The 21,229-nt window shown below is 49.0% G+C and overlaps 1 protein-coding gene across 1 annotated transcript in view; it reads left to right on the top strand.

Annotated features, from left to right (window-relative positions):
* LOC129017992 (tensin-3-like) overlaps positions 1-21,229 on the top strand; it is a 129,609-nt gene that overhangs the window by 11,682 nt on the left and 96,698 nt on the right. Inside the window, exon 3 of the mRNA XM_063656000.1 lies at positions 18,384-18,421. Within this exon, the coding sequence (XP_063512070.1) occupies positions 18,384-18,421 (38 nt within the window). The remainder of the gene's footprint in view (positions 1-18,383; positions 18,422-21,229) is intronic.

Here is a 21,229-nt window from a genome sequence, read left to right as displayed (position 1 = left end):
TTCAGCTGCTCTACGACGTCCATTATCTTATCTTGAGGGAGATAGAAACAGAAAATGTGCATGCGCACAGGAGCAGCTTTTGTTCTTGAAAGAGAAGAGAGGGAATAAATAGTGCCCTATCTGGACAAGATGTTCAACAGGCTTATCTTGCTGTGTGTCATCTGGTTGTTAAGGAAGATGAAGTAAGGCATGCTATCTCCAGATAATGGTTTAAATTTCACATGCTTCTGGCAACATCCAGGCACTCATGAGAACAAGGCCCAGTGTGGTGGCCCCACAGCCCGTCTACTGGTTTCTGTTGGTATTGATGCTTTCCCACCTCCTCTTGGAACTCTCTGGAGTTCTGCTTCAGTGTGAGGCAGCGAGACACCTAGAGCATCACCTCTGAGGATTCAAGGCCCACTTTGGCCTGGAGGACCCCACACGTACCCAACATGGACAAGCAATGGGGCTGCCAGCTCTGTCCTAGTGCAGCATTATCTTCTGTCCTGTTTGGCTAATGCTCCTCTACTCCAGGGAACCCAGTATAGCACTGGTTTTTCTCACTGGTGAAATAGATTCTTGGTCAGTGGAGGTAACAAGGGGAAAAAAAGCCATATACATTTTTTTATCCCTTGAAGAAAATCACTCATGGACAGGTATGCTGTTAGGTGACTTCACCCCTCTTCTCATGCCTGGTTTATCCCTTTCTTCTTTACCTCCTCCTCCCCCACAGCTTACTTTCCACCGCAGAGACACATTGCTGCTCCCATTGCCTTTTTAGGCTGGTTCCTTTCCAGGGGCAGCCAGGATGCAGGTATTATGGGCACACAGGCACCTGCTCCCGCTGTGTCCCTGTCTGTGGCTCTGGGCCCCTCAGCTAGGATAGGATATCTTGTCTAGAGGCAGTAGAAAGAGATCAGGATGTGGGGTCAAGTTCTGGCTGTGCCACTCTCACTCTGGGCAGTTTTAGACAGTAGGCTTTTATGAAGCCCATTTTCTCAACCCTAAAATGGGCATGAAAATGCAGATCCAGTGGTGCAGAGCTGGGACTCAGGGAGGGGTGTACGTGAAAGGGCCTGGTCTGCCAGGCCAGTGAGGTGCAGGGCAGGACCACCGCCTTCCCAGGGGACGGCTGCTTCGTGCTGGCAGGCAGTGCTGCACTGCATCCTGGATGTGCTGCCTTTCAGAGGGCGCTGGTTCAGCCTCTCCCCAAAGAGTTGCCATGAGCTTGGTGGCTGTGAATCCTGGGGATGGTGTGTTGAGTTGTGCACACCTTTCCAGCCTGGCTGCCTGCAGTGCATGCATGTGTGTTCTTGTGTGTGTGTGTGTGTGTCTGAATTCCTCCCTCACTCCTTGCTCTCCTCTTAGCGGTCCCATATGGTGAAGCTCTTCTGCCTTGAGCCCTCTGGGCTGGTGGGCTTCAGTAGGGTCTGTCCCCATGGTCCCTGGGTCCTTTCTTTGTGGTGGGTGATGGCAAGCACACAGCTGCTTTTTGCAGAGAGAACTGGCAGAAGCTGAGGATGTGGTAGGCTCAGGAAGCTGCATGTCCTGTTGAGTTCATGGCAGGAGGCCCATTATCAGGAGAAGGAACCAGGAACTGGCCCAGATGAAGGAAAACCTTTGCCTTCTGGAGAAAGGAGGGTCACTGCCCTTCAGGGAGCACTTGCAGGCTCCATCCCCGAGGAGGGACCCCCACTCAAGGCGCTTGGTGGAGGCATTGGGAGGAAAGAGCAGCCATGGGCACCGTTGGAGGCAGAGGCATTCTGACTCAAGGGACGGGCCCACCTCTGGTTTCTGGTGCTGTTGACTTAAGCACGTGGTGAGTGTTGTGCCCTTGGGCATGTGTGCACTGAGATCTTGAGGACTTCCGTTAGAGAAGTGTCTGTCTTCTTTCTGTGGGATAGTTTTTTGGAACTGCCTCACGTGTGCCCTGTGTTACCGTCAGAACGTTTGTGTCTCCCCAAAATTCCTATGTTGACATTCTAACCCTCCATGGGATGGTGGCATTATGAGGTGGGGCCTTGGGGAGGTGATTACGTTTTGAGAGTGGAGCCTCACGGGTGGGATTAGGGCCCTTATGAAGGGGACCCTAGAAAGCTCTCTCACCCCTTTGGCTAGGTGAGGATGCAGTAAGGAGGCGCCATCTATGAACCAGGAAGTGGGTCCTCCCCAGACACCGCATCTGTGGTGCCTTGACCTTGGACTTGCAGCCTCCAGAGCTGTGAGAAATAAGCAACTGTTTATAAGCCACCTAGTTTAGGGTAATTTTTAAATAGCCCAAACTGGGGGAGACATTATGTTTTTGTGCACATAGCTCTAGGAATTATGTTAATAAACAATAGAAACTCTTTTTTTTTTTTTTTTTTTTTTTTTTTTTTTGAGATGGAGTCTCACTCTGTCACCCAGGCTGGAGTGCAGTGGTGGGATCTCAGCTCACTGCAAGCTCCACCTCCCGGGTTCATGCCATTCTCCTGCCTCAGCCTCCCGAGTAGCTGGGACTACAGGCTCCTGCCACCACACCCGGCTAATTTTTTTGTATTTTTAGTAGAGACGGGGTTTCACTGTGTTAGCCAGGGTGGTCTCAATCTCCTGACCTTGTGATCTACCCACTTCGGCCTCTCAAAGTGCTGGGATTACAGGCGTGAGCCACTGCGCCCGGCCTAGAAACTCTTTTTAAAAAACATACAGGATTCCATGTTTCAGAAGTCTTTTAGGCATGATTGTTTTCATTAGCTTTTTCAGTTATGTTAAGTTAATGTGTGTGCTAGAGACCAGGAGGTGTTCGGGGATGCTCCCAAGCCTGAGGTGACAGGGGTGCTCCCAAGCCTGAGGTGCCATGGTCTGTTGAGGCCAAGGCGCCCTGTGGACAGGAGGTGTCATGGTGTAGGCTGAGGCGGCTGAGATAAGCCCCCATCATCAGAGCAGGAGTACTGGGGGATGGGAAGTTACGTGGAGGCCATGAGGCTGGCCTGGGGGTGTGGATGGGACTACCTTCCAGTGCAGAGGCTTGGGGCTTAGAGGTGGGCAGATCTGAAATGCCTTAGGGAGACACACCAGGGAATGTCACCCGTTGAGAGCCCTTGGCCTGCAAAAGCTTCTGCTGCACAGAGGCTTTAGTTTTCTAACTTAACGCAAGCAATAAATCTATGATCCTGCTTGCCTCTGAGGAGGCAGGGGGATATGGTGTACCCACTTTTGGGGGGCAGGCATCCCATCCCTGCTGATACCTGGGACCCAGATCCACTGAATGGGAGAGCCCCAGCCAGGCTCTGGCCCCCAGCCCTGCCTGCTGCTCCACCCTTGCTGGCCTTCTTCCTGGAGGCTGGGCCCCGGTCTCCATCACCCTGCAGACCTCCCATTCCTCCTTCCTAACCCAGCTTCCCTGGATCTGGCCCTTTGTCTGCCCAGGCTGGGATGCCCTTGAGATTCACTCTCCTGTTTGCCTCTCCGCTCCTCTCCTGTTTGTACTCAGAGAACGGCTCTGGGAAACTGTAAACCATCCAGCGGGAAGAACGTGTGCCTGCATCCTCATGGTGGCCCTTTGAGGCTGTGCCTGCCTTGTTTGGTCTCTCCTGAATCCCCCAGGTGCTTTGAGAGGCCGGCTGCACAGGGCTCATTTTTGACCTTTTGCTGGACTGTGCTGCTCTGCCTGCTGACCCTCATCCTTTAGGTTTCAGCTCAGCACCAGGTCCTCAGGAAGGTGCCTCCCTGCCCTGCCACTGTGTCCCCTAGCATCTGCCCTTTTCCCTCCAGAACTATCCATGGCCAGTGACTAGCCAGCCATCTGGATGTTCACTGGGGCAGTGATTCTCTGCCCTCAGCTGGAGCCCAGGAGGCATGAAGGGCTGGCTCTGTGTTGTTCACCAGGTGCCTGTGCACAGGGCAGACACCTCCGTCCCAAAGTGGAGTGCTGTCTTGTCTTGCAGGGTGAACCCTCACCAGCACACTTTTACTGAGCAGGTGCGGCGTCTGGTGCATTGCGATGCCCACGGTGACCAAGGCTTCGAAGGGCTCGGAGTCTAGTGGGCTGGAGCAGTGAGCACGAACAGGATCCCGTGTGAGGAGTGCTTTATCAGAGGTATTTGCAGCCGCCCTGGGAGCACAGAGGAGGGACAGGCAATTCTGGGGAGGTGGGTGGGCAGGGAGTGTGGGCATTGTCAGGACGATGGAGGAACTGCTGTATTCTGATCATTTGTTTATGAATGTATCTGCTCCCCTGGGCCGACTGCTCCCACTATGATGTGATGCACTGCTGTTACTTGGGTATCCTGAGTCTCAGCAAAGGGCCTAGAGCCCAGTAGGTGCACAGACAATGTAAGTTGCATGACAATCCAGATGAATTTGTGCAGATAAACACCTGGCTCATTGATCTGCTCTTGTCTGGCAAATCCATGTGAAATGGCTCCAGATGTTATTTCCAAAGTTCTTTCCAGAACAATTGGAGGTGGTGAGACTCCCACCCTGAGGCCAAGCCCAGCCCCACCGTGGGGTTGACTCCCACCGGGGAACTGAGCTCAGCCGTCCCATCAGACTTGCCCCATCCAGAGAAGTGGCAACACGACAGAATCTTCCAGAAGCTCCCAAAGGGGAAGGAGGCCCCCAGGTCAAATTTCATCTGAGTAATTTCTGGTCGGTGGTGGTTATCCGATGGGAAGCAGCACTTCCCTGCCTCTAAATTCTGCTCCTCTGTTGCAATACAAAGCCTTTCTCAGCCGCCTCCACACTGACTTTACTCTTGGATTTTGCCTGAAATCCTTCCTGTTTTCTAACTCTGTGGCTGGGAAGAAGGCCTGGACCCCTCCCAGATGTTTCTCAACGGTCTGAGTTGTCAGGATTTGGGGTTTCTGCATGCCAGGGACGTCTGGGATGTGTTAGTTGATTGTGCTGGTGGATTTTGATTCTTAATACTCACTGAGTAATGTAGCCAAGCTCATAAATCCAAGTATTTGTTTTGCAGTAACTGGATTCCAGTAACTGGAATTTTATGTTAAGTTGTGGGGTTGTTTTCTGTCGGTTTATTCAGATGGATATAATGCTGCTCTCTGGGTGTGCAAGGTCTGCCTAGGTGTGGCAGGGGGACAAGGCCAAGTGGCAACTTCTGATTCCACATCCTCGAAGCCAGGGAAGAGGCAGTGCTGTGCTTCACGGAGCGCACGGGGGTATCGGCTACCCTGGGACACTAGCAGGCCTGAAGTGTTTAGAAATGTGAGGAGCGGCCGGGCGCGGTGGCTCACGCCTGTAATCCCAGCACTTTGGGAGGCTGAGGTGGGCGGATCACTAGGTCGAGAGATCGAGACCATCCTGGATAACATGGTGAAACCCCATCTCTACTAAAAAAAAATACAAAAAATTAGCGGACGTGGTGGCAGGCGCCTGTAGTCCCAGCTACTCGGGAGGCTGAGGCAGGAGAATGGCATGAACCCGGGAGGCAGAGCTTGCAGTGAGCCGAGATTGCGCCACTGCACTCCAGCCTGGGCAACAGAGTGAGACACTGTCTCAAAAAAAAAAAAAAAAGAAATGTGAGGAGCTCTTTTCCAGAGGATGGGGTCAAAGCCTGGCCTCTGCATGAGTCAGCCAGATGGCCCCTAACCTAGGGTGAGCATGGACAGGCAGGCTCCCCTATCACCCTCGCCCCTCCAACCAGCTCACTGTGGCTAGCATGGGTCTAGGAGGTGCCTACCGTGTCAGGTGCTGGCCACCCACACACAGGTGGACATCTGCCACCAGGCTGCTGGGCTAGTGAGGGACAAAGAAGTCCTGGACAGTCACACCCATGTGTGTGGGGGACTGGGGTTCTTGGGAGGGTGCTCTTGGTTTACATGGTGATGAGTGGCCCCACCACTGGGGTCTGCTCACACACAGAGTGAGGTGGGGGACTTGTTTCCTTCCAAACGTGTATTTGAAGTAGACAATTACTAAGAGGGTTTCCTGAGTTAGACTTAAGATGTTTTTGAGGGATTGGTACCATCTTCTCTCTTTCCTTTCATTTTGCAGTATTCTATATTATGATCCCTTTGAATATCTGATGGAGATGCAGAGACATTCTCCTTTGCACCTGTGCCTTGTGTTGGGGGGGATATCTTAAATGGGGGGCAGGTTGACAACAAGGTAAAGAGACAACAAGGTACGTCCTATACATAGATTATGTAAGTAATGTTAGGGATGGGAGCTGGCGCCCCGAGACGAAGCAGCAGGTGGGGCCCCAGCGGGTCTCACTGACTCTGGGCTTGATTCTCTGGACTGTGAAGTGGGCAGTAAGGCCTGGCTGGCCCTACTCACAGGCTGTTCGGAGGAACATGTGAGTCAAGGGACGTAAAAGGACTCTGTCAGCTCCTGAGTGCCTCATCAACATTAGTCAGTGCCGCAGCTGATTCAGTGTCCTATTTGTGAAGATTAAGTCCACCTTGATTGATTTCTGAGAGGCTCAAAAGTTAAACCTGTGATCTCCAGAGCCAGGCTGATGTGAGTTCAGACCTCAGCTCCACTGCCTCTCTGTGCTTCAGTTTCCTGGTCTGCCACATGAGGACAATAACTGAAACTCATCAAGGGGTTGTGTGAGGATCAGATTCATATCTGAGCACGTGAATCATGCCCATGCGATAAGAATCCCTTGAGGGAGATAATGATTTATTTATTTATTTATTTATTTATTTACTTACTTACTTACTTATTTATATTCTTTCTTGTAGAGATGGGGGTCTTACTGTTGCCCAGGCTGTTTTCCAACTCACAACCTCAAATAAGCCTGCCAACTTCGCCTCCCAAAGTGCTGGGAATTCAGGCGTCGGCCGCTGTGCCTGGCCCCAACGATAATTTTTCGAGAAAAGAAAATCATTACATGGAAAGAATGAGAGAGAAAGAGTAAAACTGAATATCTGGGGATGAAAACTTCAAGAGTTTTTAGGGGCTGTTGTCTTGAAGTGTGGTTCAGTGTTCTTGGGCAGATCTGGCGTGGGGAGGTGAGGATCTGTGAAGAGAGTGAGAACAGCAAATAGATAAGAGCATGGAGATGGCCGCCCTCTGACATCAGCGGAGGGACCATGCAGCGACATCGAATCCTACCTGTGCCACACGGGCACACAGAGACGGCTGCTCTGGCTCAAATGGGAGCATCTTGAGCCTTATCCCCATTCCTGAGTTCATGTTCAACAGAGGATGGTCTGGAGGGTTTAACTTCCCTTTTAGGAGGCACCTGGCTGAGGAAATGGTGCTGTGGGAGGCAGTCTGGGTGCAGCCAAGAGTCTTGGGGTCTCCGCAACCCCAGTCGACCTGCCACAAAGGCCTGTGCAAATACTGGAGTTTGTGAGAGTGACTATCTTGGTTGACTGATTCTTGATTGATTGATTATTGATTGTTGACTGATTCTTGATTGATTGATTATTGATTGGTTGATGCCCTCAACAATTAATTTTATAGCGCCTTTTGGGTGCTGGCCTCCCTGAGGCTGTTTGACCCAGCTCCCTGTCACCTTCTCACCCATTTGCTGCTATTTTTCTTCTTGTCTCTTCAGACTTTTCTTGACCCCTGATACAGAAATGAGTGTGGAACCCTCCCTCTGCCTTTAGGCTCCCTCTGCACCTTCCTGGAGTTACTTTCCTGTACCTCATGTCATCCTGATTGAATCTACGGTTCCTGTTGATTTTCCTTTCCTCTTGCACTGCAGTGTACATTCATGAATGTTTTCTGTGTTCCCAATTGTATCCAGGCCCAGATCAGTTTCTGCCCTGTTGTAGGTTTCCAGGACATATTTATAGGGTTACAAAATGTTTCCGCTCTGGGTATTAATGAATACCGGTGGAACTAATGAGGGAATAAAAGGCAGAAGTATTTAGTTTGGTGAGTATTAACTTGTGGTTAACTTTGCATCTTTACAAACATCTGGTTTGTTGGAGGTGGTGAAGATCCCTGCAGGTGAGCTCTTCCCCTTCCCTTTCCCGATGAGACTTATCTGAGGCTTGCCCTGTGGGTGGCTTTTGCGGGTAAAGATTGGTAATGACACCTTTCCTCTAGGTTTCTTTTGTCAAGCATGGGGCTGCAGGATGCTGTGGCTGGTAGCCCTGGTAAGATGAGTGTGATTTGAAACGGGGCTTGTGGAGACCATCCAGGAAAACAGCACAGCAGGGTTTCTATTGCAAGGTTGGACATTCTTGTCGTCAGTCAACATTGGCCAGGCTCCAGTAGGACCATAGAATTGGCACACCCCATGACACTGTGAAGGAAAAAGAGCCTGTGTAAGTACACCAGGCTGAACTGGGATACAATACATGAGCTAGATTTTTGTTTGTTTGTTTGTTTTTGAGATGGGGTTTTGCTCTTGTTGCCCAGGCTAGAGTGCAATGCTGTGGTCTCGGCTCACTGCAACCTCCGCCTCCCAGGTTCAAGTGATTCTCCTGCCTCAGCTTCCCAAGTAGCTGGGATTACAGGTGCCCACCACCACACCCGGCTAATTTTTGCAGTTTTAGTAGAGGTGGGGTCTCACCATGTTGGCCAGGCTGGTCTTGAACTCCTGACCTCAGATGATCCACCCACCTCGGCCTCCTAAAGTGCTGGGATTATAGCTGTGAGCCACTGCACCTGACCCACATGAGCTAGATTTTTATTTGTGTGTGTTTGTGTATCTTCACAGGAAATCATTTTAGCCATTGCTCTTGTCAGTGTAGTAGGAGGAGGATGGACCTGGCCCATCTCCTTAGGTGCTGCCGCATGTGTAGATGGGGCATTCGCAGGGTAGGGGATGCTGTTTACTGAGTTGGAGCCAGGAGCCGGGCACAGTCACTGTGGGTGTAGATGGGGTAGAGGCAGGATGTGGGGATGCTGCAGCTCACTGAGTTGAGATGGGGTCCTGATAGTCACTGCAGGTGTAGATAAGGCGGAGGCAGGATGGGAAGATGCTGCTCACTGAGTTGAGATGGGGTCCTGGCAGTCACTGCAAGTTTAGACGGGACAGAGGTAGGATGTGAGGACTCTGCTCACTGAGTTGAGATGGGGTCCTGGCAGTCACTGCAAGTGTAGATGGGAGCCTGGCAGAGTCAGGGATGGGCTGCTCCACAGGAAGCTGTGGCCCTGGACAGTTGCACCCTATTTCTGTTCCTCAGTGCCGTGATCTTTACAATTTGTACATTAGAGTAGTTAATCTCTAGGATTTTCTCTTTCTTAATAGACTATATAGAGACCACTCCACAAATAGACAATTTCATAGTGTTCTCTAGTAATAATTCACATATGTCATACACTTTTGCATTTTGATCCCTTTGTGTACATGCTACCTGGAGACAACAAGGTATTCCCTTTACATAGATTATGTAAGTAATCATGCATCACAGTGATGTGACGTTTTGGTAGAGGTGTTCTTTCTTTGGCTTATTTCTGGGGAAGCAGTAGAGCATGGTGGAGCTGAGGTGGATGGTGGAGACAGCCTGCCAGCATTCCTGCTCTGCCTCTTTCTGCTTAGAGTCATTGTGAGGAATAGCAGGGTAAATACACATGAAACACAAACACTGAGGAGCTCCAGAAACTGTTCAATGGTGTCAGTAATGACGATGATGATGATGATGATGTTGTTAGTGATGGTGATGAGGGTGACAATGGTATGCCGATAATGATGTTGTAATTGATGGTGATGACGGTAACGATGATGGTGATGGTGGATGGTGGCGTAATTGATGATGATGGTATATTAGTGATGATGGTGTTGATGGGGATGGTGATGATGATGGTATGATGTTGGTGAAGATGGTGATGGTGAAGATGATCATGATGGTGATGGTGAGTGGTGATGGTGTAATTGATGGAGATGATGATGGTGATGGTGTGGTTGATGGTGACAGCGGCACTAGTGATTATGTAGACATGATGATGGTGATGGTGATGATGTTGATGAATGGTGACAATGATGGTGATGATGATGGTGATGACAGTAATGATAGTGCTGTGACTGGTGATGGTGATAGTGGTAGTGTAGTTGATGGTGATAGTAACAATGGCAATGGTAACGATTGTGATGATGATGCTGATCGTAATGATACTGATGGTGATGATAGATGGAGAAGGGTTAGGGGCATATTCTGTGATGCAGGCCAGTATTTCTACCATTCCTTTTCTGGCTCATCCTTGGACTTTCAGGTCCCTGACTTTCACATTTTAACCTCCTATTTACATGCAAATTTCATGTGTGGTTAAGTTGAAAGAAAACATTTCATGTTTTAAAATCTGTTATGTTAACATGTAAGGGCCCTGTTATCTCTACTCTTGGAACTTTAAGTAAGGGAAAGAAAAGATAGAAATGACATTGAGCAATGGGGTTAAGTGTCCAGTTGTGGTTTTTCTTACACTGCTCAAAACCTTGCTGGTGTGCTCATACCATCAGTTAGGACTCTGAGGCAATCCGTTCTCACTACATGTCACTGAGTTCCCTTGGGTGGCCTAACATGTTCCAGTTGCCACTGATATCCCAAACTGGTTGTATTTCACAGAGGACAGAGGAAGGCTCTGTTATGGGTGAGTCTCGGCATTCTGGAGTTGAGTAGATTCGGCCCCAAAAGTTACAAGTTTTGTGGGACTTGGTCCCTGGAAGAAGGAAGATCCAGGGAGGATCCAGGGTCAGGCCACGCATAAATGCTCCCCATTTGAGAGATGGTTTTCTGGGATCTAATAGTGGAATCAGCGAGACTATCATGGAATTAGACAGGATGGCACAGAATAAAGAAGCGCTGCAACAAGAGAGACAGCTGTAGGGAAGGCCTAAAGGAGATGAGAGTTGAGAAAGGAAGCAAGGAGAAAGGAGAAAAGAAGCAAGGAGAAAGCTGAGAAAGGAGAAAAGAAGCAAGGAGAAAGCTGAGAAAGGAGACCAGAGGGAAAATGGGATGAAGGGAGTTTTGTAAGAAAGATTTGGTAATGGGTTATTCCACACGGTTAACCCAACATTATTAAGCACCTGCTAGGAGAGAAAGATGAGAGTTTTGTGTCCTGTCTTTGAGTCTGACAGAGTCAGCAATACACTAAGTGATTACAGAAAAAAGTTTGGAGATAGACGGGCAGGTCGGTAGGTGTGTGTTTTTTGCTTTGGGCCAGATGCAGTATTAGGACTCCAGGAGAACATGGTGGTTATTTAAAACTAACAAGGCAACAATGGGATCATGGGGTCGAGCAGTGAATGTGACTGCCTTGTCTGGCGGTCCCCCGCTGTGGGTCAGTCACTCCCCTCCTGCCTTGTGGAGCCTGTTACTGGGACACAGAGAGGCTGGCAAACTTGACAATTGATGCTAGGAGAAGCAGAGGGTGACTCACAGGCTTGTTTATAACTTGGTCAATATGTGTCAAGTGTATAAAAGATTCTGACAACCCTGTAAGACAGTGGCCTGGATTCCCAAGGCTCGTGGAGATGTGAAGAATAGCAGTTCCAAGACAACATATAAAAATGTTGGGCGTTTGCAAGCCAGACAGCTCTGTGCTGTAACTGCTGTAGCGGGAGTCAGGATTCCTAAACATGAGTCGGGAAACCTCGTCTGACAAGGGAACTGATGTGTGGTTTGCAGACTGTCAGCTGTGGAGCTGAGTGTTCAGGCAAAGCCATGAGAAGGGGCCTGCCACACACCAGCTCAGATGCCGGAGGGTAAGCTGGGCTGGAGGAGGGACAGGCTCCTTACAGGAAAATGCTTTTGGTGGCGCCTACTTGCATGGAATGTCATTGACTCTCACTTGAGATATTTCAGCTTTTCAGTTTTGCAAGTTGATGGATGAAAAGTGATGTCTCCTTTTTATTATGTTTTTCATTCATCTGGTGATTACATGAGGTTGAACATCTAAAAAGATACAGAAAAGCTGCCTGCAGCATTTCTGTTTACTTAGCAAAGCAGCCTTTCAAATCCTTTGCTCATTGCTTATTTAATAATTAGATTATTTTAGGGCGTGGTGAGGTGGCTTATGCTTGTAATCCCAGCATTTTGGGACGCCGAGGCAGGAGAATCGATTGAAACCGGGAGTTCGAGACCAGCCTAGGCATCAAAACAAGACCCCATTTCTACAAAAAATTTAAAAATCGGCCTGCACAGTGGCACGCGCCAGTGGTCCCAGCTACTCTAGAGGCTGAGGCAGGAGGATTGCTTGCACCTGGAAATTTGAGGCTGCAGTGAGCTGTGATCATGCCACTGCACTCCAGCCTGGGTGACAGAGTGAGACCTCATCTCTAAAAAGAAAAAAAATAAATAAATAACATTTTGAAAATTAATAAATTTAAAAATCATTTTTTTAAATTTCTAAGACTTCACTATATTATGAATACTAAATCTTATCTGTGATATTAGGCAGAACTTTTGCCAATTTCTGATGACATTTGTCCTCAGAAAAGGTCAGTTTCTTATCTTTCCACTTTGTGCATTGCAAACATTCCAGTCAGTTGCTTGTCTAAGTTTGTTTGTGGCCTGTTTGTCACACAAAAGTTGTAATGTTTGGTTTGTTCACATCTACTCATCTTTTCATTTAGTTCATACTCTTGTTCCTTGTTTTAGAATGCCTGCCCTTCTCCAAGGTCACAAAGATGTTCTCTGATATTTATTCTAATATTCATTTCAGCTTTTCCAATTCCGAATCAGTTCCATGATTGATGCATCTAAAATTCATGGTATTTCTGTTATTATTATGATGATGTTTTTCATGGAGTAACCAGTGTTCCCAGTTTTATTGTCTGGCTCCTCCTTTCTTTCTGAGTTGTGATGTGTCTCTCCAGTGTCATTTTCTCTCCTATGGATGAGGACACCGCATATGTCCGTCTGTCACAAAGTTTATTTCATACAATACAGAGCGCTGTATATCTGTTAGTCTTGCCTTTTATAAGAACTCTCACATGTGAAATAGTTTAAGATCATAATTTTTCAATAGCTACCTAATATTTTGTTTGTATATATATGTTATTTTATCTTTTTATTGCTTAGGTAAACTTTTCTTTTCATGGCAGAGAGGAATCTTGGCTATCACCCTGTTCTACTCCTAATTACAGAAGGGGAAATGGGTGCCAGAGGGGACATGACTGGCATGGATCCTTGGAGAGGGGCTGGAGTGAGCATGTGAGTTCAGACTCCTGAGGTCCCTGGACACCTGCTCCTGGTCCTGGTGTGTAGCTCATGGTGGATGTTTGCTTTAGTGGGCTCATGCATGTGGAGCCCCAGTTTTTGCACCAGGCACAGAAGAGCCTTTGCACACCAGCTCACTGGCTGTTCCAGTCCAGCTCTGGGAGGTGGGCTCTGCCCACGTAGAGCTGGGCTGGCAGCTGGTGTCACTGCTTAACCTGCTCTGTCACCCAGGGCAGGCAGCTTCTGCTCTGTGCTGCAGTTTGCTATTTGTACAACGGAGTGAGAATGTGCCTTTCTCCCTGGTCCCCATGGGAACAGGTGGAACAAGGCGTCTAAAGTGCATGGAGCTTCGTGGAAGGCACCGTAGCAGCCAATAACGGGGCTGCATGGGTGGAGCCTCTCCCAGCCAGCAGGGCATGTGTCTTCTGCAGGGGGAGGTGCGGCGGCCGGCGGGCTCCGGGCAGTGTGCCTGGGCCCCGGTTCTGCAGCCCGAGTTCTACAGGTTCTTCCTGTGGGTCCAGCTCCATGCTCAGAGGGGGAGGTTCCAGAGGCTGAGGCATTTTCCTTCTCTTGCTTCGTTCACAGGAGTGGGAAGGTCTGCGCCAGAAGCCCCTGGGAGAATTCACTTACCTTTCTGTTGGTCAAAATTGGGTCCTTACCCCATTCTGAGAGCCTCAGGCAAGGAGAATGAACAGGGTTGCCCTCGGGCTGCGGGTCTCGGGCACCCACTGCTAGGGTCCTAGAAGACCCTAAAGGGCTCCTGTCAGTGTGGTTTGTATTCATCACGATTTACCCTATTAGAAATGGGAAACTGATGAGTATTTAAAATATTTAAGCCAGTTAAAAACAATGGTAATGAACCAATTATATGTTAAAATGAACATATGCTTAATAAAAAATAACTGTATGTTTCAAAACAACAAAATGAGAGGAGGGGCATTTTTTTTTGTGATTCTGTTACGCAGCCTTAATCAAGAGGCTGGTTCCCCCTGCGTGCAGTCTTCTGCAATGTTTGGTTTGAAGCATTGAAAACAATCTAGCACCATAAACATATCTACTTGGAAAAGGAAGCATTTTAATAGGCTTTTCAGGCCATTGTAGATAATCCATTTTGATTCTACACCAGAACTCAAGTGACAGTTGCTTGAAGTTCAATTTCACTGTGGAATCTGAAATTGTATCAGTAGAGTTTTTCCTACTCTGTTTTATTAAAATCCACTGGCCTGTCTTGCACACCAAGTGTATCTTTTACCCGGTGTGGAACACCATGCACTGGACATTTGGAAATTATTGGTTCACTGACAATTTCGCAGAACTTCTAATTGTTGACATATTTGTTATACAATCTCAGGAAAATCCCCACATTTGTTAATATTATTGTTGATTTTAACAGAAATATCCTAGGAGTTGTTAGGCCCTGGTGACGGGTACAAGTCTTTTTTTTTTTTTTAAGACAGGGTCTTACTCTGTCACCCAGGGCATGATCTCGGCTCACTGCTACCTCTGCCTCCTGGGTTCAGGAGATTCATGTGCCTCAGCCTCCCAAGTAGCTGGGATTACAGACATGCATCATCATGCCCAGCTAATTTTTTGTATTTTTAGTAGAGATGGGGTTTGACTATGTTGACCAGGCTAGTCTCAAACTCCTGACCTCAAGTGATCTGCCCACCTCAGCCTCCCAAAGTGTTGAGATTACACACGTGAGCCACCACATCTGGCCTGGGTACTAGTCTTCTAAAATTCTAATTTTCACTTGAAATCTCAAATTTTGACATTGGTTTATGATGACAGACTCACTTCATTTTTGAGAAAATGACAAGCACTTGAGTCTGAATAACCACATTTTGTCTGCTAGGAGTTCTTTCAAATAAAAATGACATTCCCTGAGAAGGTGGCTGGTTTAGCTGCCAGCTCACACAAGTGCTATTCCAAAAAGGAGGCAGGTCTGCGTGGCTGAGGGTCAAAGTGACCTGTGGCCTCTTCTGGGCCTGTGTGCTTCAGAGATGGATTTTGGTGTGAAGTTCTTCTGCTGTTTTGGAGCCTCCCTTGTGGCCAGCACCTTCACAGCCCCAAATCCCTAAGTGGTGATCAGGTAATGAGGTCTCCACAGCGTGTGGGCCTGCTGGCTATGGGCTTCTGAAAGCAGACCTGGAACAGGTCAGGATTGGGACACAGTTGTCCAGCACGTGAATCCTCAGTCTCATCCACAAACCCCAGTCTCACATTAGTAAAACAGGTGAAGATAGGTAGCTTCTTTCCAGGGTGTGGTGGAAATTTGGTAATACCCATGCAGTGCAAGGTTTTAGGTGCTGAGTGTATCAGCTGCCTGTCACTCCTGTTAGCGCTGCTATTGTGAGACCCTGGTCATGCACCACAGAGACGCTGTCGCTTGATGAGCTTGCAGCCCATCAGGAGAGATGGACACAGGGAGATCATCATGATGTGACAAGCCATGATGACCTGCCATGATGGGTCAGTGGCACAGAAGGGTGTGAATTCAGGAATGGAGGCAGCTGAGCTGGGCCCAGGAGGTGGGTGCAGGATGGCGTGAATGAGGAGCTGAGGTTGGTATGGGCAGGGTTAAGGCAGGCAGGGAGCTGTCTCCTGTGGGTGGCAGGATAGGAAGCTGTGCCTGGGCACTGTTAGATTCATATTTTGTAATATGTCAGAAAGGCAGGGAGAGTATGGGTGGATGAAAACACTGAATTTGATGCGCAGACGGGCTGGAGTCCCACCTTCATGGACCACGGCTGCCCCCTTGGCTGAGTCACCCTTACAGTTTCTCCCTGAGAGGTGCTTATGAGGAGCAAGTGCAGTAACATACGGGAAAGTATCTCGTATACTGCCTGGTGCGGTGCTGACCAGAGCTGGGCCACAGATAGATTGACGGTGGACTTGCTACTCTGAGGATTACCCATGCTGCTGGCAATCGAATGTGAAGTCCTAGTCCAAACATATGTAAAACTTTGAGGGTCACTTTCTACGTACCAGAAACAATGGCTCTGCCTCTCAGGATTGTAGTCTTGGCTCATGGGCAGTTTATATGATTTCACTATGATAATTGAATTTAATGATTTTGTCCTACGGTGCCGATGGCTGTCTGGTGACCGAGTAGGCCACCCACCATGGATGTATCATACCAGTGCCACCCTTGCACTGACCAGGGCCATTTTTTTGTGTTGAGTTGGAATGTTGCATGACAAATGATTCCCAAAGTTAGTACCTTAGCATAACAGTAAGCATCTGTTATCTCCCACTGTGTCAATGATCAGAAATTTGGGACATAGGTGACTGAGCAGTTCTGGCTCAGGGTCTCTGGAGAGGCTGCACCATCTGAAGGCTTGGTTGGGGTTGGAGACCAGCTTCCGAGGTGGTGCACTTCTGTGGCTGGGAAGCTGGGGCCAGCTGTTGGTGGGAAGCCTCAGCTCCTCTCCATGGGGGCCTCTCCATAGGGCTGCTTGAGTGTCCTCACAACATGGCGTCTGGCTGTCCTCAGAATGAGTGATCCTGGAGACCAGGACAGAAGCCATGATGCCTTTTAGCCACAAAAGTCACACACCGTCCCCTCTGCCAGGTTGCACTGTCACACAGCCCAGCTGATTCACTGTGGGAGGGGGCTATACACCGACATGGGGGCCAAGAGATGAGGTCACCCAGGCCATCTGGAAGGCTAACCGCTGCATGATGTCATGGTCTTGTGACATGCTGCTAAACGTGTGTGGGCAGAATTCTTTGCCTGACTCTCACTCAGCCAGAGGCCAGAGGCCTGCCCACTGCCCTTCTCCTTATCTCAGTCCTTTGTGCTGGCCTCTGCCAGGGACGGTTTCTGTTTGAACTTTTAATCTTGTGTGGAAGCCCCTTGTTTCCCAATGGCAAGTCTCTCTTGATTTGAAAATCACTGATCACCTTTGTGTGTTTTGCCCATTAGAAGGTGTAGGATAAATACATGACTTTGTGAATAATCTTACAAACCTCAAGGTAGAGAACGACAATTCAGCAATTCAAAAACATAGATCATACAAAGATAACAACCTAGCTGTAACTACTGGAGTTCTAATAATTGCCATGCATGGGCAAGTGACCTTATCTGTTTCATCCTCATTCAACCCTACACAAACCTTTTTGACTTTGATACGTCATTGAAAACAGAGTGCAGGAGGGGGAGTCACAGGGTGTCGACACGCAGAGCTGGGATGTGGGGCCCCTCTCCCTGACTTCTGAGGCCTTGGTCTTCAGGTCCCACACACTTCTGCATGTGGACATTGCTTTCTAGTTTCAAAACAGGGTCCCTTGAAGGATTCCATTTGACCCATGATAGCTCCGTGGGAGGAAACAAAGACCCAGCTAGAGGGGCAGAGCCTGGATAGGAGGCTTTGGTCACTGTTCCCCAACCCAAGTCTCTTTCCTTTCTCCCACAGCTGTCCCTGTGAGCTGGCAAACTTGGGGGAAGGGAGGGCATGTACCCGACACTCCCTTGGAGCTGGCACAGGAGGCTGTGTTGGGATTATTAGGTGTTGCTGGTTCATTTCTCTTTCCCTGTCCTGCAAGGCCTGACTGCAGCATGCTCATGGTGCTCGTGGGGAGGTTTATGCCTCATCATCACAGCTGCAGCCTCTGGGCAGAAGGGCCTGTGAAATCCACATTAGTTCCAGCTCCGCATTGCATTGTTAGGGCCTCCAAAGGGACCCAGGACTCGAAGGGACACAGGACTCGAAGGGACACAGGACTTGCTCCGTTCTCACAGTGGCCCCTCTGGAAGGATTCTCCTATAGGAATTTAGACATGAATTTATTCTGACAGTCAGTTCTCAGGTTGGCAGGAAGTGGAAGCACTTCCGAAATCCAGATGCATGACTTTCTCACAAATTTAAAGGCTCCAATCCGGTCTTTCATGGACACTTTAAATTCTGATTCTTAAGGGGCATTTTCCGGTTTCTCTTCTTTTTTCAGGGATCAGTCATAATTTCTGGGCATACATGAATGCTTTCTGCTGCTGAAATTCACTATTCTTCTTTAGGGATCCAGTTTGGCTGGACGTACATACCCCTTGAAAAACCAATCTGCTCGTGACCCTGCTCCCAAGACATTCCTACCTGAGCCACCTGAGCTGTTGCTAACAGACAACAGTTGTAACTCTGCTCTTGCACACCACGTCCTCACTGCCTTCTGTCCACACTGCCGTGTGTCATATGTAAAAATCTCCCTCGTGCCAGAGAGAGGCCACCTATGGGATCTTCAAGCCAGAGATTTTGAAGGATTGAGAGGGTTTGAAGATGTAAGAATTCTTGCTAGAGAGACTGCTCGACACACATTCTTTCTCTCTTTTTTTTTCCAGCCTGCAAGTATTCCTGCCACAAGAAATGTGAAGCCAAGGTAAGCATTCCATTGCTTTCCGGTGGGACTTTTTAAAGCTGACTTGGCCTTCATTGAATGATATGTGTGGGGGGGGCCTCTTTGGACTGCAGCCACGGAAAGAAAACTCTTCAGGAAAGCCAGGGCTGGGATACGGTGTATACCTTTCATCTCAAGGATAAACCAAAAAGCTTTGAAATCCACGATTTTAATTATGGAAAATAATTCTTAAGAATTTGATTTCAGATAAGAATTCAACAGTTGTCCCCTGGCCACATCAACGGCTCCTTCTCAGTGGCGCACGGTCCCTGGTTTCTCACTGCCTTGTCATACTGCCTCTCAGCGGAGAGAGGGCAGGAGCAGGGATATCCAGGGCATTCCCCTGGCCTGGGGACTTTTCTGCTTCATTTTGGAGATAGTTGTGCATAGATGGATTGGGGTTTTCAGCTGCCACGGAAACCTGGGAACCCTGGAGTAAGGTTTAGTGATGTTCACTGAGGTTTGTGAGTCTCTGGAGAGGTTAAATTGCCCGAAGGCCCCTATGACCAAAGGAGGCCTGGCTATGTCCTGTTGGGCTTAGGGTTTTGGTGAGTGGGGAAGTGAGGTGGCCTGGAAGTGCCGTGTGGGAAGTGACAGACACCCCAAGGAAGAAGCACATGGTTTTCTACCTTGTCTTGGTGCTCACACCTTCAGATCTCCTGGGGATGGTGGCTGTACTTACAGAATCCCCAGGTATGATTTGGGTTTGCAGTCAGGGTGTCAGCAGTGTTTTGCCCTATCTACTGTTTGGCCCTGCCTATGGGGGCTCCGTAGGTGTCCTGACAGGTTGTCTCCATGGCTGTAGGTCCAGGGAAGAGGAGTTTTAGAGTCTTGGGATTTTGCTACTGTTACAGACCTCTTGGGTCAGCTGTTTTGATCATTTCCAGCCCTGCCTTGGGCTCCGAGTGGAAGGCTGTGCTGGAAGCTGACTTCACGTTACCATGAACTCACTGCGTGTGGGTCTGCTTTCCATGTGAGGACTAGGGGGGTTGGTTTCCCCGACACTCCTGATCTCAGGCATACACAAACACACACATGCATAAATACGCACATGTGCGTGCACATAAATACACATGCACACAAACACATTTGTGCTCACACGCACACATGCATATGTGTGCACACAAATACACACACACACACAAAGTTGGAAGAACTAGACTAGTATAGCTCTATTTCTTTTCTCCCAAGAGACTTTTTAAGTTTTCATTATGGAGAATGCTGAGCACATGCAGGAGCAGAGAGGATGGCACAGGGCCTTGCTGCCCGCTTCCTGAACCCCAGACCAGCAGCCCCTGTGACCTGGCCACACCTCCTTGCTGGCTGTCTCCTCCAGATGTCACGTGGGGTGCACTTCTCAGGACTCCTGGGGGCTGTGTGGAGTGCTTCTCCTCTTGCTTTCCACCCTGCTCTGGAGAGGGCTTCCCCTTTTCCAGAGGAGTAGGCGTTTCTTGTTCACACACTCTTAGGTGTAGCTGATTTCTGACCATGGTTTATTTGAGGTTTTTTGTCCACAGATAGGCTCCTTTCCTGGGGTGCTGTGCACCTTCAGTGGTGTGGGAGCAGTGCTTCTGAATGCAGTGGTGAGTGGAAAGATTGTACCTTTGGGGGAGCATTTCAGACTTGGAGAGCTTCCCCCTCCTCTAGGAGGACTGGGATGTGTTGTCCCTTATCCCTGTTGTGTGGTGCCTTTGTCCTCATTGCTTGCATCTCGGGTCAGCTGCAGAGTAGGAGGAGGGGGTGGGCTGCTTTTCCTGACTCTGTTGTGGGCCCAGCCACCTCTGAGCTGCAGCCGCAGAGATGAGCCTGCTGTTGTTCCTTCCATTTCTTAAATGAAGCCTGTCGCCGGCTGCTTAAGGGATTGAATTCTTTGGTTCAAAGTGTATTCCAAAATCCTTAACTATCACTGAATATGGAATTTCTAACGGCAACCATTGGCAGTTTGCTGAGGGATGGATAAGCTCCTATTCCTATCAGATCACAGTGCGGGGAAATATATCCATGTTCATTTTTTTTTATAATACAGCTTTGAACCGCAGGGGAGAAAGCCACTGGCAATAACAAAGCACCTTCTCATTCCAAAAATATAATGCCATCGTTGTTGGGGATATGAGGGCCATAACTCCCCAGCTGCTCCTGCAGGGTACTTGGCTAAGGGAGCGGCTCGGTCTTCCAGGAACTGAATATGGCTGTGGCTTCTCCCACATTATTGCACTCGGCTTTTGAGTCCTTGATTACTGTGTTTACATATATCGCCCAGTGGGCTCCTTAGATGCTGCACTCAGATTGCTCAGGCAAGTATGAAGCCTTGGTTCAGCTTATAGGCTTTGTCTGGCATCAGACCCGAGACTGGGTGGTAGTGTGTGCTGTGTTAAACCCCCTCGATGGTGTTCCCCTCTGTGTGGGAGCACTTGCGCCTGTGTCTACAGGCTCCGCACATGCCCTGGAGCATGTGGCTGGTGTGTGGTGGTGCTAAAGGCCACAGCTGTTGATCTGCTGCTGTCAGTGACATTGTCACAGGCTCCTCCTGTCCAGGCCCTCAGAGCCCCTTCTGTGGCACTGACGATGTGGAGGAACCATCCTGCAGAAATGGGGACCGAGACAGCAGCTGGGGGATCAGGCAGGGAGGCAGAGCCATTGTTGCGACATTTTGAGAAGCCCCAAAAGACTGCTGTCACTCTCTTCTTGAGCCATTGGACAGTATGTCCTCTCAGGCCAGGCCATGCAGCTCAGTGGGTAGATGGAGGCAGAGACCTGGACTTGGATCCCAGTGGGGCTTTTTGTCTCCCA

The sequence above is a fragment of the Pongo pygmaeus genome, chromosome 19 (genome assembly GCF_028885625.2).
Source record: "Pongo pygmaeus isolate AG05252 chromosome 19, NHGRI_mPonPyg2-v2.0_pri, whole genome shotgun sequence".
Classification (NCBI taxonomy): domain Eukaryota; kingdom Metazoa; phylum Chordata; class Mammalia; order Primates; family Hominidae; genus Pongo; species Pongo pygmaeus.
Note: the sequence above shows the minus strand (reverse complement) of the source record. Positions and strands in the feature narration are given on the sequence as shown.